Source organism: Spea bombifrons, chromosome 2, assembly GCF_027358695.1.
Source record: "Spea bombifrons isolate aSpeBom1 chromosome 2, aSpeBom1.2.pri, whole genome shotgun sequence".
Lineage (NCBI taxonomy): Eukaryota > Metazoa > Chordata > Amphibia > Anura > Pelobatidae > Spea > Spea bombifrons.
Window position 1 is genome coordinate 40,040,348 of NC_071088.1, and position 27,077 is coordinate 40,067,424.

General features: G+C 38.5%; 1 protein-coding gene across 2 annotated transcripts in view; it reads right to left on the reverse strand.

Moving 5' to 3' along the window:
• Window positions 1-9,738: 9,738 nt before the first annotated feature.
• The window catches only part of MAGI3 (membrane associated guanylate kinase, WW and PDZ domain containing 3), a 126,109-nt gene continuing 108,770 nt past the window's right edge, over window positions 9,739-27,077 (reverse strand). Inside the window, exons 17-22 of one of the 2 annotated variants that reach the window (XM_053457618.1) lie at window positions 21,637-21,739; window positions 21,255-21,372; window positions 19,700-19,843; window positions 17,971-18,109; window positions 16,994-17,084; window positions 11,372-11,503 (exon numbers count right to left, since the gene is read on the reverse strand). In XM_053457618.1, coding sequence (XP_053313593.1) covers window positions 17,035-17,084; window positions 17,971-18,109; window positions 19,700-19,843; window positions 21,255-21,372; window positions 21,637-21,739 — 554 coding nt within the window. In that variant the 3' untranslated portion in view covers window positions 11,372-11,503; window positions 16,994-17,034. Of the gene's footprint in view, window positions 11,504-16,993; window positions 17,085-17,970; window positions 18,110-19,699; window positions 19,844-21,254; window positions 21,373-21,636; window positions 21,740-27,077 lie in introns of both variants that reach the window. The other variant, XM_053457617.1, reaches the window with a different exon arrangement.

Here is a 27,077-nt window from a genome sequence, read left to right on the forward strand (position 1 = left end):
ACGACCAGCAACTTGAATGCTACCTGAATGCAATAACACACAATTGAAAATAGTACAGTACACCAATCAGCCCCAGGGCAGGGCACAGAGGAGACACGGAGCCGAGAGGAGGCAAGGCCTTTACACGCCAGGGTTTGGTAAGTGAGGGATATGGGACTTGTCATATATAAACCAAGAGGACCACGTTTTATCATACAGGTGCATTGTGTTGTTCAATGTTCGTGACATCTCCGCCAAAGATCTATGAGACTCCAAAATGTGGACAACATTGTTAAGCCCCGGAACTACTGATGATTTCCACTTAAGAGCCAATACTAGCTTGGTTGCTATTAAGACATGTATAGTGATTCTTCTACAGCTGAAAGGAAGGGCATGAGGTAGCATATCAATATGGAGCGCTGAATCCTAGGGGCACTTAGACAATTTGACAATTGAATGGGCACCGGTGCCAGTCATGCTAAAAGTCTCGGTTAGATTAAAGCAAATGACAGACTTCAAGATATTTGTAGACTTGACAGACTTGAAGATACTGAAGTTGTGCGTAGGAAGCTAAATACTTTCCATGGTATGTGTCTCCAATGTTCACTATTCCCTTCAGTCTCCAATGAGCTTTTCTATTGTAGAGATGGGAGTGGCCTTGGTGAATGTGGCAAGGTCCTTGATTTTATGAAGAGCTTTGTCCCAAATTTCTACGGACAGTAAAAAGGTGGGGAGGGCATTTTATTTCATCCAGAGAGTATGGGTGGAGCAAGTCATTTTCATGATCTACCTAGGCCAGGCGACCAGTAGCGGAATGACTTTGAGTCAAGGTATTCTTAGAGACCCGCGACTTTCCTCTGATCTTAATAAATCTTCAATTTCACCCTAGGTTTCAGAAAATTAAGGTGCTGCATCACGGAAACAGATTTGGCCAACTTGATGCCCAGATAAGTCATGTACTGTTTTCGACGCTCTAGGCCAAATTCGTCTGTGAGGGAGTGATCATGAAGGAGGGATAACCCAAATTCAAAAGTTGGGATTTTGTAAGGTTGAGTTTATGGTACAATACCGCTCCATAACGCTGAAACTGGCGCAATAAAGCCAGGATAGATGTAGACAGTTCTGTTAATATTGCAAGCACCTCATCTGCACAGGCCAAGAGTAATAGGGGGCCTCCCACAGTTTGGAATCTATTATTGTCAGGGTCTTTTCATATTGAAATTGCTAGAGGTTCCAAGGCCAGCATATATAAAAGGGGGGAAAGGGGACAGCCCTGCCTTGTGCCATTTCTAATTTAAAAAGACGAAGACCCTGCTAAATTAACTTCTGCCGTTGGGCATGTATATAGTGCCATGATGGACTCAATGACCACAGGTGAGAAGCGAAAATCTGATGGCGTGCTATGAAGATAAGACCAGTGCAGGAGGTCAAATACTTTCTTAGCACGATATTAGGACTGCTAAAGAGCTATGACATTAATAATCTTGCGGGTGTTGTCAGAGGGCTGCTGGCCCCATACAAAACCTGCCTGGTCAGTATTTAACAGGTCTGGCAAAAGTGTAGCCAGTCTGTTGGCCCACAATTTAGCGTAGGGAAATCACTCTGAAGTTAGGGCACTGGTCGGGAGATTTACCCAGTTTTGCAAAATGTAATAACGGTAGCAGTAAAGTTATCCTTCATCACGAAGTTGGCCTTCATCACGAATATGCACAAAAAAGCAAAGCAGTCAGGGGATTAGTAAATCCAAGAAGGTTTTGTGAAACTATCAGGTCCTGGAGTGGAGTTGCATTTCAGTTGCGTAATAGCAGCTTTGAGTTCGTCACCTGTAAACGCTTTGCAGAGTTCTTTCCCCCCGCTTGAGTGAAAAGTTGAGAAAGATGTAACTTGGCTAGAAAATTGGTGAGGAGTTGATTGGAGTAGGTTGGAGTGAGGTCTGATCGTCCTTCAAATTGTACAGCGTGGAGTAATAGGATGCAAACTGATTAGCTAGTTAGTTTCTTTTTTGTGTGTACTGATGTACACTAAAAATGTAGGCATCAGTCTATAATTTTCATGGTATTTGAACAATGAGAGACAGAATAACAACAAAAAATCCAGAATAACGCATTTTAAATAAGTCATAAATTTATTTGCATTTTACTCGGTGAAATAAGCATTTGACGCCTTTGCAATAAATTACCTGGTGGCAAAACCCTTGTTGGCAATCACAGAGGTCAGACGTTTCTTGAAGTTGGCCACCAGGTTTGCACACATCTCCTCTTTGCAGATCCTCTCCAAGTCATTCAGGTTTCAAGGCTGACGTTTGGCAAATCGAAGCTTCAACTTCCTCCACAGATTTTCTATGGGATTAAGGTCTGGAGACTGGCTAGGCCACTCCATCACACCATTAATGTGCTTCTTTTTGAGCCAATGTTTGTCAACGGAAGATGGCTGCCTATGTGCTTGATTGTATACGCTTGTGTATGGCTGTGGCCGAAACTCAATAATTAGGGGATGTGTAAACATACTTTTGGTCATATAGTTTATAGTCTGGCTAACTACAGATCTAGAATATTTGTCTAGGAGGATTCATTCTCCTTAAAATAGTCCTTAATAATAGAAACTACTTTTGAAGCATCAGTCTCATACAAAAAGAAGGCTTAGCGCCACTGCACATCTCGTTTATGCCCAAACATTTTAAATCAGAACACCCCAGGGGGCAATTGCCAGTCCCCCTGATTCAGTGTTTCCTAACCTTCTATAGGCAGGTACAATATCAGAGGAAACTTAAGAATTATACATCAAATTAAACAGAAGCAAACCAACAATAGCAGGGCATGTTTTAACAACAAATTTTCTTTGATTCTATGCCTAACAGATTTTGTGGGCCGCATATGGCACTTTCGGTGAACAGCCTTTTGCAACACAATTAGGTTTTTTTGTTTGCAAATGCTTAAAAACCCAGCTGTTACTTATGGCAATATTCAGATTATCAAATAGAAATTGCTCCTTTAAAGTATGGTATAAGGCAGCACTTAAAAGGTTAATTATATGTTGGCCGCATCTGCATGCCTGGAATTTTACGCAGCATTGCCCTACATTACCGTATGGTAATCTTCAAAAAGACAGAACGCCGAGAGGTCTGCCCTACATGGCTAATCAGAATTGTTATCGCTGCTGTGAGCTCATTTACACTAGTTTGCCCTAAGTGTGTGATTGACGTTGTTGAACAGGGAAATTAGATGCTGATATGCCTTTTTTAAGTTTTACACAAAGATACAGTGCATCATCAGATTATTCATTAATTTAATTAAATCATAAAAGCGCCAACAGAATAGCTATTCTGCTGGAAAAAAAAACATTATGAAAATCCCACAATGGTTTTTATTTTCTATTGTCAGAGATACACAATAAGAATTCAAGCTTTTCTGTATCAAACAGCACTTACAGAGTTAAAAAATGTAGGGGTTTTTTTTTTTTTTTGCTGTGTTTCAAATGTTTCAAATGTTGTGAAATTAGGTACAAAAATGGCTGGTAAATAGTGAAAGGTAAAAACAGCCAATAAACAATAAGACATAATACTGATCTGGGTTCATCCTGTCCCTGTATGTCTATTGATATTCTATCTAGTAATATACTCGTCACTTCTTGTGGGTCAACCTTAAATAACACACCTTTAAAAAAAATATGGTAACATTTATTTTATGTTTCCTTCCCATTTTAACTGAACTGTAATTTATGTAGCCTTTGCGATATGGGGCAAAATATATTTTTTAAAGCTGCACATACTATATATATTTTTCTTATTATTATCCCTATTTGTATCAAATTGCTTTTTTTATATATTTTTTCTTTTTTTACTCATACATCAATATTTTTTTTTGATAGGCCACCCAGAAGACACCTAAATACTGTTAATACCAATTATTTTTTAAGATTTTTTTTTCACATTCATATTAAGAGTTTCTTGCATGATGAGTCATTTATACACTATATTTCAGAATCATTTTTTAACCCAAACCTTTATATAACTTATCATTATCAAACACATGCATGTTTTTGGACAACAAATTCAATTTCCTTCTCATTTGTTTCAGACAAAAAAAAATTGGGGGCATTTTAGATTCGGAAACAAAATTTGTTCTGACACATTTACTCTCACTCAATCTCTCAAACTCACTCTCTCATTTTTGTTCAATCTCTCTTCTGCTCTCTGGATGTCACCCTACCATCTTTGCTTACCACTTCCTCTTCTGTGTTCTCTTTTCTCTCTTTGTCCACATCTCTGCGAACTTCTGCCAAAATGGCGGAGTTTCCTCCAATCAAGGGGTGAGGATGTCACCAGTTTTGCTGAAGTTCAAACAGCAAAATAACAGAGCTCCTCCATTTGGAAGGTTGGGATAAAGGATGTCACTGGAAGCTCCACAATTTTGGTGGAAGTTTGCAGGGAGGTCATGTCCACAAAGATGCGAACGAAGAAAGAGGAGAAAAGAAAGGAGCCAGAAGCATGGAGACATTCAGAGAGTGAAAGAGCCTATGAAATTCACAAACAAATCAGAGCTTTTTGCTTAGTTTTCATCCATTTTGTGGGAGGGGGGGGATCTGGCCTTGTTTTGTCACCTATGATTTAGTCCATATTTAAGATGAAACACGTTAAGTCTTGGTTTGGAGCACGAAGAGTAAGTTTGTCTCCATTTGTATGTTAAGCCATGCTGGAATAAAGTGTTTTGAAAAAGGTCTGAAGTTCCATGATCATAAGAAGTTTTTATGGACTGAAAGGGTGGGGGAGAAGAACAGACTTTTACATTTGAAAAACGTTTGATTTATATTTTATAGACGCATTTTGCCAAACAGAGGAATCTACTTGATTTATGGTTACAGTAAAATGCAATAAGGAACCTGCAAGCCTTAAAGTTTCTACTGAATCACTTTTCAAATCAAATCTAGGATTAGAGCTTTTGGACTTTGTCACCTCCAAACCAACTCCAAAGCATTTCGAACACAATGGTAAGCACTCAGCACCAACTCCCTACAAACATTACTCTCAACACTGTATATTTTCAGATTGATGGGTAGCACTTGAGTGGTACATTAAAATCATTTACAATTTTCATAGTAATGAAAACTGTCCTAATCTGGCAAAAGTGTTGGTCATCAGCAGAAGGTTTAATTATAACTCTCAATCAGTTAGTATTAAACAAATAACAAAAAACAAAAAAAATCGTAAAAAAATAAAATAAATAACTACGGTATGTTATCTAAATTATACATAATTTTATAATACCGATGGTATAAAGACTGTGGGAAGCACCATATAAAACAGAATGAATGCTAATGCCACACATTTGTCAATGGCACTTGTGGGTGGAGGGGATTAGTAGACTTCAATAAATGGAAAAGTCACATAAGACACTTTTGACAGAACTGTTGCTTTAATCAGCTATGTATGACAATCTGCTAATACGGTATATACGGACGTTTATGGGTTTATAAACGATATTGAAAAAGCTTTTTCATGTGTGCCATTAATAACGACCCTGTAGCTGTTAGGATGATCCCTGTATAAAGAGTTCTCTAAACATGCACTTTGTAATTTGCTAACTTTTTATAATGTATCTATGTGGAAACATAACAAGGTTCAAAAACTGTGATTTATGTAACTATTTATATTTTGATATATGTGGATCCATGACCTGTGATAACATTTTCTTGAAAACATTAATCATTTTTACTTGTATTGGAACCCATACTCTATTGTCTCTATTAGCAATACTACAAAAGGTTTTAATGGTCAGATATTTCTATTTTGCAGATGATATAAAGGTTTGCAGGGTAGACATTCCTGCTGGAACAAGCCAAATGGCAAGCGATTCAGGTGAATTAGAAGAATGGTCGAGAGTGTGACAGCTGCAGTTTAATGGTGATAAAATAAGGAGAAGGACTAGGAGTAATTATTTTTCACGAGTTAAGCAGCCACCAATGTCATCCTTTTTTTCTGCCATATGAATTGATTAAACAAATCCATGGAGTCTTGATTGGTTTCCCAGAATAGGGACCTGGGTAAATGGGCAAGGTTTTCATTTTCAATGATTCATTTCACAGCAAGAAGCTCTTACGTTTTGGTGGACACGATCTGTTATTTTATCCAGATGCTGCCTGCTAGTATTAAAATTAAGTAATTCATGTTTTCTCTTCTTCTCTTCTTATTTGAATTGTTTTGGTATTGTAGGTCTGTTTACTTTATGTGACAGTAATGCCAGTTTTGTTCACAAGATAAAACTCATTTGGTGCTTCTATTGCTTACATAACAAACTATTTTAAATCTTGTTCTTCAAGATTGGCTAATTTACCTTGCTCACTGGGACATGGCACAGACCTTCAATGCAACTAACAAGAAACAAGTCAACAGGAAACAGGCAGGTCTCAGTAGAGGCATAACAATGAGAGGTCTAAAGTCCCTGCAATTATGAAGCAAGAAGGGAAAAAAACAATAAATGCAGGTATGGAGATAAGATGCCTGACGCATTTGACGCTATACCGTGCAAAAAAAAAAAAACGTTTAAGTCTTTTGGATGTGTAATGTAGATGTCCAATGCCATTTAAACCTGGATTTCCATGGAAGACTCCAAATTACACAGTAAATGTTTGGTGTCCCATATATATCCCTTTAGGTTTTTAACCAGGGACTGTAAACAGAACTCAACCAATTTGGACAGACCTTCACCCCGAGAGTCCATGCCCAGGATAGTGGTGCGTCCAAGAGATCGACAAGTTATATCTATTAACAAATTCCTTGTCGTTGATCAGTCCCCTTGATCAACCAAAATCGAACAGTTGATATAAAGACAGGGAGAATGTCCTTGTAGGATCTGATAATCATATAGGTATCACTACACTCAATTTGATTGATTTGCTTTTCTCAGAAGAAAATCAAAGTCCTATATTTTGGCAAAACACCACAAAAACCTCAAAAGCCTTAAAAGCTTAGCCTTCTATGTTTGACACTCCCAAATGTGCAGATTTGTAGCATATATTCGTTAACCAGTCATACTTCAGATATTTAAATTAAAATAACTGGAATTTCCAGGAAAGGCCAATAAAACCTAATTATCAAAGGGATATATAGTAAACACAGAGTATTTCATTTTAATTTGATGTGATATGCAAAACAAATTATTTTTTTTTCATGCAGAGAAACAGACACAAATAAAATGTATCAGTATACTTAATTTAATCAGATCTTAATAATCAAAGACAAATTTGCTCGGTGTATTCATTTTAATGCAAAATAGTTCTCAAACCTGGAGGATGCTTCGGTTTAACACATACAATATATATAATGCATTATTGGAAAATAAAACAAAATAATACAGCTTTTTGTATTTTACAGTGCAAGAACTGAAGGCCATTTACTGTATTTTTCTCATATATATATATATTTCTATATAAAAAATAATAACTGCTTTACAGATCTATTCTATACTTTGGAAAGATATATGTATATATATATATTTATAGGTGCTGTACATTTTATAAACATTTACAACCAGTAATATTCTTCATTCCCTTACTATTTCAAGGCAACATTTTTTTTTTAAGAAATACCAGTTCCCATAAGAGTTAAGATATCCTTCAGACAGGTTAACAGATGAGATCACAGTTTGAATCAAATCACAGTAATTATTGTAGTGCGATACGTTAGCGGTTAACCCTTTGGCTGAAAAGGTGGATCAGGCAATGAGGAAAAAAAATGTCGCTGACCCCTCTTGCAGTAAAAGGGTTACTAAGCAGAGCAACATTCACAATTATTAAAAATAGCAGACCAGAGGTATTTAGCACAAATATAGAACCCTTTTAACCATTCCTTACCTTTCTATGTAAAGATTCCAGAGTCCAGCGTTCAAGTACCAGTTATGACCCAGTCAGAAAAGGTCGGAACATAACAGAGTACTCGAAGTCTGGATGGTGTTTGATAACTGCTTTGATAATCACCGATAAACAAAAACATTTTCCAGGATATTACAATATTTTTGCATATACAGATATGTAAAAATTGCTTCTAGGTCATTTGCTTTTGCACTGGTTTATATGTGCACATCGTGATGTGTACCTTTATTACTGTACAGCATTACACAATGTTATAACACTTAGAAATAAATTATAATTGTTTCTTCTATGCAGTTCTAAAAGTAAGGAACTGGAAGCTGAGCTACCCCATGATGTGACTTTTAGAGTATAATGCTAAAACATCTAACTGTTCACTAATTCTAATACACGTGTATTAGGGCAGGGATGTTCTTGAGCATATGTTAGGTTGCGCATATGTAATCTGAATTAATTCTTACGTAGCGTTCAATGGATTGACATGTTCAATTGACTCCTATAACAGCCAACCTCAAGCGTTGATGATATGCCCTAACTGATCAACTGTTTGTTCTGTGGGCAGAGAGAATAACTTGTTATATATACTTTTTCACTGAGCAAGTGATGATCCCCCCCCCTCTATTTGACTAAAGAAAAAAAGACGTACCTAAAAGTAAGTCTATATTAAAATAGCTTTTTCTAAAAAAAAAAAACTAAAATGCTTTTAGGTAACCAGTCACGGTAAAATTTGATTAAATAAAGTTGGATAAATAATAGAAACACACTAATATCTTCTCTATTGGCAGACCCAGGAAACTTTAAAATTGGTAAATCTATTTTTACGTTACATGAGCTTTTCTGTCCATCTTGCTATATGTAAAAACAAGAATCTATCTTCATGTATTTGAAAAGCCACATAAATATTTAAAAGAATCATGAAATTGTATTTATAGTTGCTCAAGGAGTCTGAACTATAGAAGATTAAGTTAAAAGGTAAAAAAACATAATTATGTTGTTCAGGCAAATATTTAGATTTTTTGACACCGCATGTCAGCCAACATCATGTACACAATTTCCTTAAAAACCTTAAATAAAATGTATATATCAGACTGCAGTCTACTGATCTAAAAGCCATCCCACTCCAAATGCCTGTAATTAAATTAAACAAGAAACATGGTTTAAAAAGGCAATAAAATTCTTAAATCTACTGCATATATTAATCAACCGTTTCTTTCTATATTGAAATACAACCAGGCATTGGTTATGGAGGCAGAGATTATTATTTGGGACAAAATTTATATAAAAAAATAAATAAAAATCATTTAATCTTTCGTTGGCAAAATCGCTTGCTCGTGATACGTCATGGGAGCTTGTGTAACCCTTCTCCTCTTGCAAGCAGTAACCAGGTATTAAAAGCAGATATCCGGTGAGCTCAGCATATGTAATGCTTACGTCATTATAGTAAGAGACATGTAACATAAAGAAATGTGTTGATTATCAGGGGATATGTGCACGTAATACTAGCCAGTGCCAATGTGCTACTCTTTCTTTGCCGCGACTGACAAAAAAAACCTTTGCAATGATTTGTTATGGTATGCAAACATGCAACATGCTAGTCAAATACATTTCATGTTACAGTGATCCATGATATACGTTTGTTTTTGGCTAACAGAGACTTTAAACAGACAGAAAAATGAACAGAAAGGAGCTGATAGATAAATTGGCACAGGAAGGGAAGTTACAATTACATTGGCAGAGTTCAATGAATGCATTCGGGATCTATACAACACTTGTCCAAAGCTCTTTTTTTTTTTTTTTTTTTTTAGCAGCACAGTGTCAAAAAAGGACAGCAAGACTTCTTCACAGATTTACACAGACTTGTGGAAGACCATTCACAACAAGCAAATCCCAAACGTCTTTTATATTATTTTTCATGCTCCATGAACCATACATCATCTAATGATGTGGCAAACACAAGAGCTGCACTGAACAAAATGTACACTCAGGGCTTATATATTCAAAGTGTCAGCATCTGTGATTTTGTCAGCACTGGGTAGTTTCCATGGTCCTGGAGTAATGTGTGTCTTCTTGGGTCCTACCTTCCATTTTTCTTCATCTTTGGTTTTATCTAGATTTTCTGCTGTGGGTGGCTCTGTATTTGAAACGATGGGTTCTCTGGGCCTGTTTTTCTCTGTTTGTTCCATTTTCGATACCAAGCCATGTGGCTGCTGCTTAACCATTGCGGTTGATCCCTCTTTTTTGGATTGATCAGCCTCGGATCTATTTTTGTCATGCTTGGTTATATATTTTGGTAATTTCTCATCAACATTCCTGCTTTTATGTTCTGCATGCCTTTTGACATTTGCTTCTTGGAGGTTTTGCTTTTCTTCTCTCTTGGATTTCTCATGTCTTTCATCTGTCTTTTTCTCACTTATTTCTTCTTTCCTGGATTTGTCGTCTTTCATCGATTTCTCATGCCTCTCATCTGTCTTTTTCTCATTTATTTCATCTCTCCTGGTTTTGTCGTCTCTCCTGGGTTTTTCAAGCTTTTCGTCTGTCTTTTTCTCACTCTTTTCTCCTCTCACTATTTTGTCGTCTCTCCTGGATCTTTCATGCTTTTCGTCTGTCTTTTTCTCACTCTTTTCTTCTCTCACTATTTTGTCATCTCTCCGGGATTTTTCATCTGACCTTTTTTCACTTGTTTCTTCTTTCCTGTTTTTGTCGTGTCTATATTCTCTCTTGGACTTGTCATCTCTGTCTCCTTTACTGGATTTTTCAACATGCTCTTCTCGATGAGATTTTTCACCTCTGTCTTCCTTCCTGGATCTGTCGTCCTTCTCGTCTCTCCTGGATTTGTCATCTCTCCTTGATCTAACATCTCTTTCATCCCTCCTGATTTTTTCCTCCCTCTCATCTTTCCTAGATTTTTCATGTTTTTCCTCTGTCTTTGTTTTTTCTAACATCTCGTCTCTTCTTGACTTCTCTTTTCTCTCCCAGGCATGGTCACCACTTTCGGGTTTAGTGGTGGTCCTGTGGGGATTGTGTGGAGATTTCTGCATTTTGTCTTTGTGTTTTTCTTCACTTAATTTATGAGCATCTTCCTTCCTGTAAGACTTTTTAGGGCTTGCAGACCTTTCTCTGTGTCCCCTAGTTTGTTCTTTTGTTTGATTTCCAATATCAGAAACGCCCTCAGCTTTTTTATTTTGCGCCTTTCTAGGGCTTAAAGATCTCTCTCTGGTTTCCTTATGGGTTCTTCTAGACTCTGTTTGCCTAGGACTTTTTTCAGATCGCTCCTTTGAGCTTTTGCCATCTGATTTCCTTGGACTTACAGATCTACCTCTTCTTGTGCTGCTCTCCTTTTCTGTATCCGGATGGTTACTTTTACTAGTGTTTTTGGGGCTTATAGTCTTTTCGTTTTGCGATTCTTTATTCTGGACAGAAAGCATCTTATCTAGCTTTATTGATTCCTTGTCTAGGACAGTGTTTTCATCCAATACTGTGATGTCTTTGTTTCCTGAAGAGTGGTCTTTTGGCACAGACACTTCTTCCTGAACGTTCACTGCGTCATCATTTGGTGCTGACAAATACACTCCAGGAGTGGGACTTATTTGTGAGGTTGATGCATGTGCTGAGAGGTCATCATATATTACACTCGTAGATGGAAGATGAGTATCCAGTTCATCTAAATAATAACAAAAGATAAAGAAAACAAAGACATTAAGCTATGAATACAAGGACACTTGTCTCTACATTCACCATTTAGTTGATTGAGTAAGCCTACTCAGAGTACTTAAAGAGATGATGGTAAATCTTATAGTGATTGGCAGATCCATGCATTATCTTCTATGTGCAAGCTACTTAGTAAAGAAATGTCTACTCTACAGAAATCGGTATTAAAGTAAAAATAGAAAACACATCAGAGCTATGATTTAGAACACTGTATAAATCCAGATTTTCCCTCTAATCTACGCAATTTCTTTAACCCTTCTTTCAAACTCTCACATGGACAGACCCAACATTTGAGCTTCAGTCAAAAATACACGGGGACATAAGGTAAATGGAACCTAAAATGTCTAAATAACATCACTGATACATTGTATTTTACTTGCTTTTTCCTATTATAAACTCTCTTTTGGCCCCGACACAAGTGTGCCTAATATGAGTACTTTATTTAATAAGCCTTTGCCAGTCATACCTACAAATTAATGGGTTAAGATTTTATAAATAACATAAGTCCCTCTTATATTGTACAGATTATCACGCTTACACTTGGGGAGATCACTGTTCCGCCAATAGTAATATAAGACGTGACAACGATCGTCCATTTTGTGTTCGATAACATATCATCTTGGCGTCAGAGCCATCTTGTTTTCTTTAACATCATACAAATTGTTAAATTCTTTCTTAAACTGAGAATAAAGTTGTTCTTGGAGAAACTAGATGCATTTCCAGGTATATCCTTATTACATTTATTGTGCAGCTACTTCAGAATGTGAATTTCAATTTTTTTCATTACCAATTATTTCTAATTATCCACTAAACATATAAAATTGTTATTTAAAATAGGTATTCTATTTTAAAGCAAGTTATAATCTGCTTCTCCTCTCATATTAAAATTGACTAATGTGGCATAGTATACCTAGATATTTTTTATATCATATATAGTATTTTATTGTATCTTGTGTATCACTGTCACTGCATTACAGCAATATTAGACTACACATATATCATACAGTATACATTTTGTTATGTGCGTTTATACCCAATTCTAAAAGTATTTTAGGATTTTTTTAAAAAAATCTAGGATATCACTATTTCCAAAGATAATTAGTTTATTTTTAAGGAACAAATCTGACCAATGATTTTGATGTCTGGTATTCTGGAGCCAGAATGTCAAGACCAATTCCACAAAAATGGATGTTTGACACAATCTTTAGTAGATGCGTAATAAACTTTTATGGCCTTTTGACATTTTTGAGTTAGAGTTTTGGTTTCGTTATTGGTCAGCAACTAAAACCCCCTCTTGGTGGTGAATAAAGGAAACATTTATAGAAATTTGCTAAACCACACTATTTATCTCCTGATTATAATAAAGAACACCCATAATCCTTATTGGAGAGTTTTAATCCATGGGAGTGAATTATAGCTATAAGGTTTGCATTTAAAAATGTAAAGAAAAAGAGGAGAGATCCCTTGTGATCAGGATCACTTTCTTATAATAATCAATGATCATTTTTCTGACTATTAATTATTTCCAGTAAACTCTCTAAATTTTAGTATTCTTCATATTTACAATTGACATTTTACAACAATTGCTTAACTTAATGTACAGTGTTGTCACTTAATGTTCTCCACTGAAACTAGATTTATAATTCCTCAATTATACTGAGGACACCAGCAGCAAGAGGTGGTAAATACATTTTTTAGAGCTGAAACAACGAATCGATAAAATCGATAATAATCGATAACGGAAATCATCGATAACGATTTCCGTTATCGATTAATCGAGTGATCAATTCGTTGTTGGAGCACTCGGCTCCTTTTACTTACCTCCGCGAGCGTTCCCCGCTTCTGCTACACGCTCTGCAGTCTCCGCCTTCTTTTAGCTACGTGACGGATGTGACGCGTTCCGGAGGTAAGTATTCTTCATGTCTATGTGCACGGATCGCACAGAGCGAATCGCTCTGTGCGAATGGAGCCACTCGCACAGAGCGGTTCGCTCTGTGCGAGTGGCTCCACTCGCACAGAGCGGTTCGCTCTGTGCGAGTGGCTCCATTCGCACAGAGCGGTTCGCTCTGTGCGAGTGGCTCCATTCGCACAGAGCGGTTCGCTCTGTGCGAGTGGCTCCATTCGCACAGAGCGGTTCGCTCTGTGCGAGTGGCTCCATTCGCACAGAGCGGTTCGCTCTGTGCGAGTGGCTCCATTCGCACAGAGCGGTTCGCTCTGTGCGAGTGGCTCCATTCGCACAGAGCGGTTCGCTCTGTGCGAGTGGCTCCATTCGCACAGAGCGGTTCGTGAGTGTGGGTGCAGGGCAGAGTGGGGGTGGGGGTGCAGGGCAGAGTGGGGGTGGGGGTGCAGGGCAGAGTGGGGGTGGGGGGTGCAGGGCAGGAGACTGGGTGCAGGGCAGAGTGGGGGTGGGGATGCAGGGTGTGAGTGTGGGTGCAGAGCAGAGTGGGAGACTGGGTGCAGGGCAGAGTGGGGGTGGGGATGCAGGGCAGGGTGTGAGTGTGGGTGCAGGGCAGAGTGGGTGCAGGGCAGAGTGTGAGTGTGGGGGCAGGGCAGAATGTGGGGGCAGGGCTGGGTGCAGGGCAGAGTTAGAGACTGGGTGCAGGGGCACAGTGCAAAGTGCTGGGTGCAAAGTGCCAGTGCTGGGTGCAAAGTGCCAGGGCTGGGTGCAAAGTGCTGGGTGCAAAGTGCCAGGGCTGGGTGCAAAGTGCAAAGTGCTGGTGCAAAGTGCTGAATGCTGGGTGCAAAGTGCTGGATGCAAAGTGCCAGGGCTGGGGCAAAGTGATGGGTGCAAAGTGCTGGGTGCAAAGTGCCAGGGCTGGGTGCAAAGTGCTGGGTGCAAAGTGCTGGGTGCAAAGTGCTGGGTGCAAAGTGCTGGGTGCAAAGTGCAAAGTGCTGGGGCAAAGTTTCTTGAACAGTAATAGTCCACCTCTTTTCAGAATGTTTGGGGTTATTTTGTTTCATAAATATTGTGTTTGGGTTCTTGTACTTTGAAAATATTGTTTTTTATTACATCATAACAAAATAAGAATGTTAATGTAAATTTTAAGTTGTTTTTTAACATCCAGTTCATTAAATTCTTTTAAATAAACAAAAAATTTGCATATTGTTTTTTTTATCCGATTAATCGATTAATCGAAAAAATAATCGGCCGATTAATCGATTATTAAAATAATCGTTAGTTGCAGCCCTAACATTTTTATTTTTATATTTCTAAATAGGAGGTGAATTTTGCCTTCTTCAACATTTAGAATGGGAACTGCATACAGTTTAATCCTGTAACTGCAGTATATTCACTTGTTGGAGTTCAGACTCACTGACAATCTGCAAATGTTACGATTTAATGAGATATAGTGATTTTTGGTTACCACACTAATTAATGTTTCTATCTTTTGTCAGTTTGCAATTCCAAGATGAAATTGTTTTGTTGTTGCTTAGTGGATTGGAAAAAAGCTAACTGGCTTGGTGCCCATTCCTGCTTCCGCTGTTCAGCACAAGAGAAGTTGCTTGCGAGCTACACCGTGGGAAGCAGCAGCTCCTGCATAAGTCTGCAAGTGAGAGATCTGCAGTGCAGGTAAGAGGGTGGGGTTGTATGCACGATTGAGGGAATGAATCTGTGAATGAATGAGTATATGAATCAGTATGTGTGATAGCATGGATGTGTATGGGTATGACCCAATACTGCTGGCAGCGTCAATACACAAGGGGGCAGCTAGCCAGGTTTCAGCATGTATTGGCTTACTTGGAATGATAGGAGTGTGATTGCTAACAGCAATCACAGTCCTATCATGCCCAGGTTCCTGCATTTACTGGTTGCCTGGGCATGATAGGAGTGTGATTGCTGTTAGCAATTTTATATATATTAATATTGTTATTGTATTTTTTTGTCCAATTTTGGTGATAACACCACACATTTATTAAAAGTAAGTAACAGACCAAAATTGGACAAAGAATACAACAATATCAATTTATATATGATTGTTAACAGCAATCACACTCCTATCATGCCCAGGCAACCAGTACATGTTGGAATTAACATTGTTATTTTATTTGTTTGTACAATTTTGGTGTGTTACTTTTATTAAAAGTGTGGGGTTTTTTTTAATTTTATTTTAAAAGATGGGGGGGGGTCATTTTCTGTTTAGATCCAGAATTTTCATTTTGGTGCATTCCTAGAATAAATATTGAGTGCAGCCTCCGAACATATACATTTCTGATGAAGTAGCCCGCTGCAGGAAAAACTTGGACACCCCTGATATAGTGTGTCATATATTTTTGTTTACATTAACCCCTTAAGGACCGGGCTAAGCACTCACTGAGACACTGGGAAACTTTTTGAAAACTCTGAATAGTTTACAGATATGTAGTCAAATAAGATTTGAATAGTTAGTCTTAAACCTGTGACAAAGGAAGTTAAAACTGCATGCAACCTAGCATCCTTTTGCAGAAATTACATGTCTTTTTATTTATTGGAATCAAGAACATGCTTATATATAAAAGGGATAATGTGTACACCTTTCTAACAAAAGGCACCCTTCATGAGAAACGGAACAAGTTCTTACAATAATTTTACCTCTTAAGGTATGGGAGGTTCATGTGACACATGGAAAGTATGAAAAGTGGTATTTTGCCAAACGCTTGATTTAAACACTGCATATAATGTATTTACCCCATCATTAGGGCCAAAAAGTGCTTGCTTTCCTATCGCTAAAAGAACATGTTTACTAGAAGTGACAGAGACAGTTTACATTTACACAAATATAAAAATTAAAGAGGTGGTGAGTTACATGTAAACAGATGTACATGTTACATGCAGATCATGCAAGGATGATGCCAACATGCAGCCGCTTTCTACTGTACCATCATCAGATAGATGCAAGCTGTTTTGACAAAGCTGGTCTCAACCTATTTAAGCCTTAATTAAATGCATCTGCATAAGCTACTGTTACATGGGTTAAACACTTGGATGGATCTAAGTATTTATTTGCTATGTAACTTCTGGATGCATTAAATGATTTGGATAAGCTATTTAAATATATCAAAAAGTAAGCAATACAATTAGAAAGCATAGATGCAAAATGTCTAAAAGTTACAGCTCTATGTGCAAAATGAACACTAATTAAAATACTTGCCCCCCCCATTCCTTCAAAATATGTTACAGCAAAAGCTTGGAACCTGAATATGTAATCTAAAAATCATGTCAAATATTTAAGGAAGATTTAAACATAATTTTATCACGCTTTTGATAACACTAATCCTACGGCTGCCGCCATCAATGCTGGTATCCTCTGAAATGTAAGAAGGCTCCAACCTGTACTAAATTTCAACGTATTTGTTGTGCCACATGACATATTTTAGTGAGCAAATGCATGCAGTTTTAGCAGACAAGACAGTGGACAGATAAAGGTTCAGAAAAAAAGATGAATCATGAGACATGCACATTTACCAAGTCTTTAAGGGAAAGACCAAGAAAAGCACGAGAAAGCCTTATTGCTGATCAGGTTTCACGTAGGAGCAGAGGCTGGAAGGAGCCAAACCTGAGGAGAAGGAAAACAAGCCTGGAACAGAATATTGACATCACCAAAGCATAGCTAGCAACAGCTTACACCAGACATTCATGAGCATTCGTGGCAGGAAGAAGAATAGTTGTTCGCAGGTTAATATTAATCTTGACTTCTTGTCGTTGAATGTTTGACACAGAAAGTGGTTATCTGCTAAACATATAGCAACTGGATCTCTAAATAAAAACATATTCATACTGGAAAAGTTTTTTTAGCTGCCAGATCAGCTAGAGGTGGGTCACTAAAGATTTTACATCAAAACAGATAATTGTAAACTGATTTTTTTAGAATTTTAAAATACAATTAAACATTGCTGTCTTGCTCTGTGGAATCTTTAGGCATTCGGGGAAAAAAGAGAAATTCTTCATTAGATGAAAGGTTGTTCCATTGGGATGAAGAAATGCCTACTTGGGGTGACCCTCACTACACTCACAGCAATTTCCTTGAGCCAAAGTAAAATAATTTGCAATATAGGGACTTAATAAATAAGAAGTACTTTTTTCATTTCATTGCACTACCTTATTTGTACCTTACAAGCAATCTCATGCATGGAAGTTGAATATCAATGCTCAGAAAGCACTAGCTAACTGCAATTATTTGCACTGATTTCATCGGGAGTGCATATAGAATATTTAAGGATGATTCCTGCTTACACTTCCTAGTCTCAGTGATGGCAAAACAGAAATCTTTTTGCTTACACCAATAATTAAAGAATGTGCGCAAAGATTTTCATGCAAGGACATACACTGGAGTCTGCAAAATGGACTTCAATGCGTAATTTACATGAAGAAATGGTCAACATGGTTTTTAAAGCATTTGCAATTGTGGATATAATGGGAAAACAAACAGATTAATGACTCACTGTGGTCCGGAATTAGCCCTGTTCCCGGTCTTAGTAAGAGGAGAACTTTGGTTCCCCCAGCCTGAATCAGCTCAATGGCTCGTGTGTGAGTGATGCCTTGTGTTGGTTCTCCGTTAATTTCAACTATCTGGTCACCAACCTGGTAAAACAATAAGATGAGTTATTGGTCACCACATACACTACATATCGACTAGAACTGCACAGCTATGCCCGGCACAACTAAACGCTTTTGTTTCTTTACAATCTCATCAAGTAAACTGCACATACCCATTCATTTATATAAAAAAATGGTTTCAACAAGCCTTTAATGGAAAGCATTGCCTTATGACAATGGAGGGTGGTTTAGATAGGGGAGTTCAGGGCACATGTAAGATGAAGGAAATGGTAAATGAAATATATTAAAACAAATATCTGTATTAATAGCTCTTATTCCGCTTACAGACAGTTCACATCTGTTGCTAGATTTTTTTTGCCTGTAGACTGCTGACCTTTTTTATTCTTCTGTGTCCACCCCTGTCGTTTTTTTTATTACTCTTCACACATAGACAATAAAAGCATGAAGCTTCCAGAGAGGATGAGAACAATAAGAGATTAAAAAAAAAAACAATATAAAAAAAAGAACAGAAAGTTTACTCAAATGTGAGTAGAAAGCAGCGAGTCACCTCATGTGTGATTTCATGTAAACAGCAAGCAATGTCCTCTGCACACACAATTACTGTCCATGTACACCTGGTTGACCATTACTTATAGCAACTACTTAGCAAATACACTGATGGCAGTACATAATACACAATTGCAAGATTTATAAATAGCTTTTCTGGGGCAATATGGAGCAGTCACCATGGAAACCTGAGATGAGCTGAATGTATGTTTGTTTATAAGCATATTCTCTGATGTACTTGCTTTGAGCCTTTAGTCGGAGGCCATACCCTTTTGTTGGGCCAACATTGAAAAAGATGTAAAGGTACATCAGATTTCAGGACATCAGAGGTCTCTTCAGACAGAATTCCCTCTGACAAAAGCATATTTTATGGTGACGGGTGAATATCGCATTTGACTTAAGACTCCATCTTGTCCTGGATCAATACAGCTATAACCATTTTCCATACCAGGGAAATTTTGGGATAATGCAGACAAAAATGTTATGAAAATTGTGAGAGTATACTTAGAGAAAAAAAAAAAAAAAAGATGAATCCGGTTTGGCTGTGATTATACCTTTAGGCACACACTGCAAAGCACTGCAAACTCTGCAAAACGTGGATCTGCCTAATAAACCTTACGGTCTGGAAAAAGCATACAGAAAATAATTCTGCCCAGGGATATCTTTAATAAATCTGACAGTCTGGAAAAGGTGTGCGACAAGTATTCTGCTCACGGATCCCTTTGCTATTACATACAGTGTATGACAAGTAAGCAGATCCTGCACAGCTAATGGATGTGATCTCTGCTCTCCCACACTCAATAACTTCTGCCTCTGTAGACACAATATGGTGTAAATCAAATCTTCCTTTCGCCTGTGCGTTAATCATTCTAGTTGCAGGTCTGGCATCTTCCAGATGTAAGAGAAGAATGGATAAACAAAACAACAACTAGCTTTCAGAAAGTAAGGAGCATTGTAGGATTTACAGTCAGTGCTCGTGGGGCTGCCTTTTTGTTAATCCCTGGGATTGTCACATTGTTTTACATAGGCTCATGAGAACGTGTTGCCAGATCATTAAGTATCACCTACATGAATACGCCCGTCTTTAATGGCTGGGCCATCTTCTGCAAGGCGGAGTATAAACAGCCCCATGTTATATTCCTTTCCTCCTCTGAGGCTGAATCCGAAGCCCCTTGGTCCTCTTTCAAGCTCTACGGGATAGCAACCTGCACTCTAAAAACAAAACCAAAATAAAAACATGAAAGTAAGCAACCGTTAAGTGAACTATGATTTGGATGGTAAAAAGGACTTGACACCAGAAACAATCCTACACTAATAAGCAACACAAAGTTGATATGCTATGAGAAGCTGATATTTCTTGCCAGTTACCTTAAGCATTCTTCTGAGTAGCCACAGGACATGTTTTATAAACAGAGTCGAAATAACGTTTGATTTCAGCTCATTTAATCCCATCACCTTCAGCTAAAGAGGGGAACTGGTGGGTATAACAGATGTACAAAAGGGGGCTATTAAATAAAAATACGTTTAACCACTTTTACTATTTGGTTTGGTATATAGGGGGACAGAGGAAAAAATACTTTTTTGTATTTAGACCATTATAATGTTATCAGCACATTTTTTCCATGCCTAGGGACGTGAATAGCTAATATGTCTTGAAAAATATATAGGTTTCCCGAGGTAAAGTGTAACCTTTACCTCGGGAAACCTATATACGGTTGTCACCTAAATCTAAGTATAGCAAAAACTATACAAATTGGCCTAGCCGTCCATGGTTTAACACCTGGAACTGAAAAATGTAAATGTTTCTATCACATCAACTCTCTCATGTCTCCTTCAAGCTATACATATTGAGACATACAACCGCTTTCAGCAATCTTTTAAGTAGGAAATTCACTAATCAAGTTTATGCTTTCATCCAATGAATAAGTCTACGGGTCCTTTAAAAATTAATCATTTTTTTTTTAGCAGTAGCCCATCCTATTATATAAAAAGAAGGTTAAGATGAACATGGTTAAGGGAGGACAGTGTGGCAACATGATATTTACACTGGGAACATCATGTCTTGTTACAGTCCTCAAAAGTTAATGAATCCCTTGAGAATACAGTCAAGCGTCTCCTCTTATTGTCATACATCCTCTTATTGTTCCCCACCAAAATAGGGTGTATTAATTAACTTCACAGCTGCTGCACTTCATACGGAAGTCCTCCTGTGTCAAGAACACAGGTGATGGACAGAGTTAGGGATAGTTTTCTTTTTCCTCCTGATTTTGCACAGAACATAGATGAATTTACTCCACTGATTTAGAGTTCAGTACAGAGAATGAATGTATGCTATAATTATTTTCAATAAAATGTCCATTACCTTTGACTCAGATGACCAAGACATTTACTTTAAGCAGCAACAAGATCCTTTAGTGGAAACTTTTACTTTAAATGGAAATATAAGGCATGAGGCGTTGACCAGCAGTCGGCACGTGAACTAAAACTTTTTACTACCTTACGCAGCTTTGGAGGTTGATAGGAACTGAATTTAACAAGAGCTGACACTCTGACAGCTGTACAAGAGTGATGTAGGGCTTTTGATGCCAGAAGGCTGTTAGTTCAAATAACTTTCATTCCATACCTGGGAGTGTCGGCTTCCTGCAGGCACAGGGAGTCCAGTGTCACACTTGTGATCAGGCCATAAAAAACGGTAGGAAGCAGAAGGGTCTGCCTTACTGCCATCAGCATCTAAGGTGCTCCTGTAGACAAGAAGAAGAGCTCATTAGAGCTACTGCAGCACCCGAGAAGACATTTTATGATGTAATACCATACATCAATAACACAAACATATTTTATCTACTACCTACAAAAGCAACAGAGAGAAAACAACACAGGCATACAAATCACTAAAAGGCTCAATACTTTTACTAAACATGGAGGCTCCCAGGCACTGGGTATTATATTATACAGCCAGGAAGCCTCCACTAAGTAAGCAATAATTGGTGAACATCTAGTAATTTTACCTTTCCAAAGTCCCGTAGTTGGGCTGCGCTTGTCCCATGGCTCGGTGTTGTGGAGCTGGGCTCTGTCTTGCAGAATTGGTGCCTGATGGTGGACCTCTGTGTTCTGATGGACCAAACAACAAATCAGTGCATGCATGTTAATGACAGGAGTATTTAATAACCAAATCATTAAAAAAATACATTTTGCATACTAATCATGCCCATCGCTGCTTACAATGCATTGCATGTCTTTGGTTTACAAGGTTAGTCGAAGGGAAGAGGGATGTGTCATTTTATTTCATATGTGAAGATAGGATTCAGTTTTTACCCTTAGGGGAGAGTTGTTGAAGATGTAGCCTTTTTGTACTATTTTTGACTGATTTCTCCGAATCCCTTCCTGAGTGGAGGTAATAAAGAAGCTAGGAATTTTTGTATGGCCCTGACATTACTTTTTTATTATTAAGGTGGGTTTGGATTTTTCATGAGCATTATAAATGCCTTTGTGTGTATATGTCGACCTATGATACACAGAGCTTTGCACAATGAATGTTAAGTTAATATTAACATTTTATCAGAATATACACGGGAGGTTAATTATAAACTGCAATAACGGTGCAAAGTTTGAAGTGATCTTATCACTATAGCAACCAATGGAATGGCCCAATCAGAAGGAACACTTGACTGGTTGTTATGGCGATAAGGCCACTTTTCAAACATTGCCGCATAATCGCTGTTTAGAATTAACCTCCAGTGTATCATGAGACATTATCTGGTTCTCTCTTTTAATGCAGTTACGCTGATGTTAAGTAGGGAAGGCAGGAATAGGAAGCCTTCTATAGTTTAATAACTGAAGCAGACATGTATATATAAGGTGTACTCAGTTTAAATGACACCTACTCTTCTGTTAAGTTAAATTCATTCTATGTGAAAAAGAAAAGTCAGTCGGAAAGATGACACTTAGCGCAAATTCTATTCTCTCACTTTGGCAGAGAAAAGATATATTTTTTTTTTAACATTAGGTATGTAATGGATCTGTACACTGAAAAAAAAAATCACACCACGATCCAGAAGTTCATGTCCCATTGCACTCCTTTAAAAGAGTTTGGTGTAACCAGTGGCGGAACTACCGGGGTCGCAGGGGTCGCGACTGCGACCGGGCCCCGGTGGCAGGGGGGCCCAAGCCAAGGGGCCGCCCGAAATCGGGCCCCGGCGGCAAGGGGCCCCAAGGTCTATGAGTTATAGACGGCCGTAGAGGCCGCATAGGCCCAGTCAGGACCGGACTGACTGGGCCTATGCGGCCTCTACGGCCGTCTATAACTCAGGGCAAAAGGGGCACTTGCCCCTTAACCCTGCAGCAGCTGCTACCGGGCCCGCCACTCTAGGGGGCCCGGGCAACCCCCACGATTAATTCCGCGGGGGGCCGCTGCTTACTGGCAGACGAGGATGCCGGGGGACGCAGGAATCCAACAGTCACGTGACGTACGTGACGTACGTCACATGACCCTGCTGCGCATCTGCTTCCCCCTATGCACTGAACAAGTTGGTCTGCGAGCGCCGAGCGGCACATACTTTTTACATCTTCGGTTGTTCAGGTAAGGGGAGGCTGCATGAAGGAGTATTTGAGATTGAGTGAGAGAATTAATGAATATCTGTGAAGGAGTGAGTGAATGAATGTTTGTGAATGAGTATATGTAAATGAGTATCTGAATGAGGGAATTAATGAGTATCAATGTATGAATATCTGAATGATTGAATGGATTATCTGTGAATTAGTGAGTAAATATTTGTGAATTAATATATATGTGTGTGTGTGTGTGTGAGAGATAGCATGGATGTGTAAGGGGGGGGCAAAGATACCACAGTCAGGCTGTTTTGGTGGAAAGATGCCACAGGAGGGCTGTTTTGGGGCCAAAAATGCCACAGGAGGGCTGTTATGGTGGCAAAGATGCCACAGGCGGGCTGTTATGGGGCCAAAGATCCCACAGGCGGGCTGTTATGGGGCCAAAGATGCCACAGGAGGGCTGTTATGGTGGCAAAGATGCCACAGGAGGGCTGTTATGGTGGCAAAGATGCCACAGGCGGGCTGTTATGGGGCCAAAGATGCCACAGGAGGGCTGTTATGGTGGCAAAGATGCCACAGGAGGGCTGTTATGGTGGCAAAGATGCCACAGGCGGGCTGTTATGGGGCCAAAGATGCCACAGGCGGGCTGTTATGGGGCCAAAGATGCCACAGGAGGGCTGTTATGGTGGCAAAGATGCCACAGGAGGGCTGTTATGGGGCCAAAGATGCCACAGGCGGGCTGTTATGGGGCCAAAGATGCCACAGGCGGGGTGTTTTGGTGGCAAAGATGCCACAGGCGGGCTGTTTTGGTGGCAAAAATGCCACAGTCAGGCTGTTTTGGTGGAAAGATTATTTATGTATTCAAAGAAAAAGGGGCGCATGTACAAAAAGGGCCCTATGTACATGCGCCCCTTTTTCTTTGATTATGCCCTTTGAACATGCGCCCCTTTTTCTTTGATTTTTTACAGAAATGATTCAATATGTAAATTGAATTTGTTGAAAAAAAATTGTTGGGTAAAAATCATGTTTTTTGGGGGGGGTGGGGGGCCCTTAACAGATTCTCGCACCCGGGCCCTGAGGGGTCTAGTTACGCCCCTGGGTGTAACACTGGCTAAAGTACTGTTAGAAAGTAAAACAATATAATTAGAAGCATGTACATGAGGAAGGCATGCCCCTAAATAAATAATAATGGTACTCTAGGCAACATGTCTCTTCTGCCTTATGAAGAATAAGGTCCCAAGAGGTTAAAGGTAACAAGTGTGCATGTAGTAATGAACTGGAAGACTTTGAATACAGCTCTCAACAAGTCACCTGTTTGTGTGGAACACAGAGATTTAGATTTTTTAAACCTGTAAAAATAGATTTTGTTTGCTTGGTTCTAAAATATATCATAAAATGTTTTGCACATTAATTTGATGACTCTCAGAATGGGCTGAAAAGGATAATCCTAGTTGTATGTAGAAGAAGAAACAATATTTGTGATATATAAGGTTCAATCATCTGTGATTAGTATTATTTATTGTTTTATATAGCGCCATCCTATTCCGTAGCATTGTACATTGTGTGATTATAGCCCAGTTACAACTACGCTAAATAACCAGCACCCAAGGTGTCCAGGCTTTCACCATTTCATATAGTTCCCTCAACTAGACACATCATATGCAATAGTTAAGTCAAACCAAAACAGTACTATAAAGTACCTCCAATGCTCTAAAGTATTTTGCCCAGGTTTTATATGCCAAACAACCAAATGTAAGGTGTAGGAGACACATAATATGCATTTGCGCTATTTCTTCTGTTTCAAATAATTTTCCCTTTGTCCATAGACTAATTGCTCTGTGACAGCCTAACAAGCAAGCCTTTCAATTACGTCTTTTATATGGGCCCTTTCACGTGCTGTGTGGTCTGAATAACAAAATGTACAGATAATGCTACGGTTGGAGCCATAACATAATCCATCCTCGTAGCCTCTGATAGAGCCCTGCTATGCCATAATTTAAAACATGGGTAAGATACTAATATAACAATTACCTAGCTGCGCACACACTGTACACCGTTGCAGTCAAACCCCTGAGTACACAGATAAACCAAATCACTGCTCTGCCTGCTAGCGTAGAGGTAAAAGCAAAGTAATACAAATTCACCTAGCACGGCCATGCAAAGGTTTGGCTTCCTTCCAAATATCTCTGCTCTGTTCAGGCCACACACCAGCTGTGCACAGAGATAACAACTGCGTAAGATCAGAAACACGACCAAGAAACCGGGAAAACGATGAAACGTTTAGCTGGCGTCTAATATGGCTCTCCCATTCAGTGAAAGTGCCGCTAAGCTCTTCATTTTGAGCTGCCAGTGAGGCTTAAATCCAAGCGCACTGCTGTTATGATGAGACACAATGTTTAATATATATATATAGCGGCATATAAAATTCTGTGTACACACTTTGTACATTAATGAAATATACATTTATGCACAGAAAACACTTCTACTGATGTCTTCTTAATTGGTGGGACAGGAGACTATCCGCTTAAGTAATAGATATTTCTATTTTAGTTAACCATGGATAGAGGTCACGGAGCAACTATTCTTGAAATAGCAAGGATGCGCAGATACATAGTTTGCTCATCCTTGCTCACTGATAGCCAAAGAACTACCAACTTGCCATGTTTGAAAGTGAGGGATGGCCGACTGTCTCTTCCTTCATAAACAACTTCCAAGGCCTCATGCCTCCGTCATGATCCCAAAGCATTATAAAATGGCAAAAAAAATACTCTACATCTAACATTTTCACTGTAACCATTCATTTCCACAACCATTAAAACGCAAACAAAAAAAATGTGTAAAAAGTATAGCACTCAATTCTACAAGAGAGATTTACATTCACTCAATATGACTGAATTTACCACAAAGTGACACTTTGTCACCCTCTTGAATAAATTAATTTCCACATTGTTTATATGTATACACTGTATATATATATGTGTGTATTATATATATATATATATATATATATATATATATATATATATATATATATATACATAATACACACACAGATATACACAGGGAGATGGGAGAAAGATCCCAGAAAAATCTAAATATTATATGACTTTTTTATTGAAACAAATTGCATTAAAAACACTTTTTAATGAAAACAGGCGACTTTTAAAAATACCAAAAGCCTCTCTGTCTCGTTAAATATTTAAGAGCAGGTAAATTAAACCTTTGATATTTTCATGCATAGAATGACTGCAAGTCTAATATTTGCACTGAAATGAGATGGAACCCTTGTGCTAATCCATCTGCTAGCTGGATTAAGGTACTTATTATATGAAAATGGGCAAAGCCATTTATCTGGCAAAGGAATTTATGATGCTTCTAATTAAACCGTGAAGCAACAGTCTTGAATAAATTGTAGGAGTAGGAGCAAGCAGATGTATATTTTATACTCCTGCCTCGAGAACGTACTGCTGAGAAAAATTGCAGGAAAAAAAGACGCACTTGGAAAAGCACATCTCGTATCAGAATTATAGTTTAACTCACAGCGAATAAATGTACTGTACTTTCTAAACCAAAACCCTTCATGACCTACTTTAAAACCAAGCTGTGCTTGATGCCCTTTGAAGCAGATTATCTGCATTTTGCTTCCACTGGCGGGATCTGATTCTAAAAGGCCCAAAGCCTATTGTAGAGTACTTGTATGCTGGCAATGGCATGGCAAGTAGATGGCACATGGGCAAAGATTTACCGGGAAGGTCTGCGAGGGAAAACTATTTTTTTTATCTTTTTATTTTTAATGCTATACAAAGAATACAGTGATGTACCTAAACATTATGTCTCTGCAGCAGCTTTGTTTACCGAAAAAAAAGAAGGCAAAAGGCATTCATTCAAGTCAAGTCACACA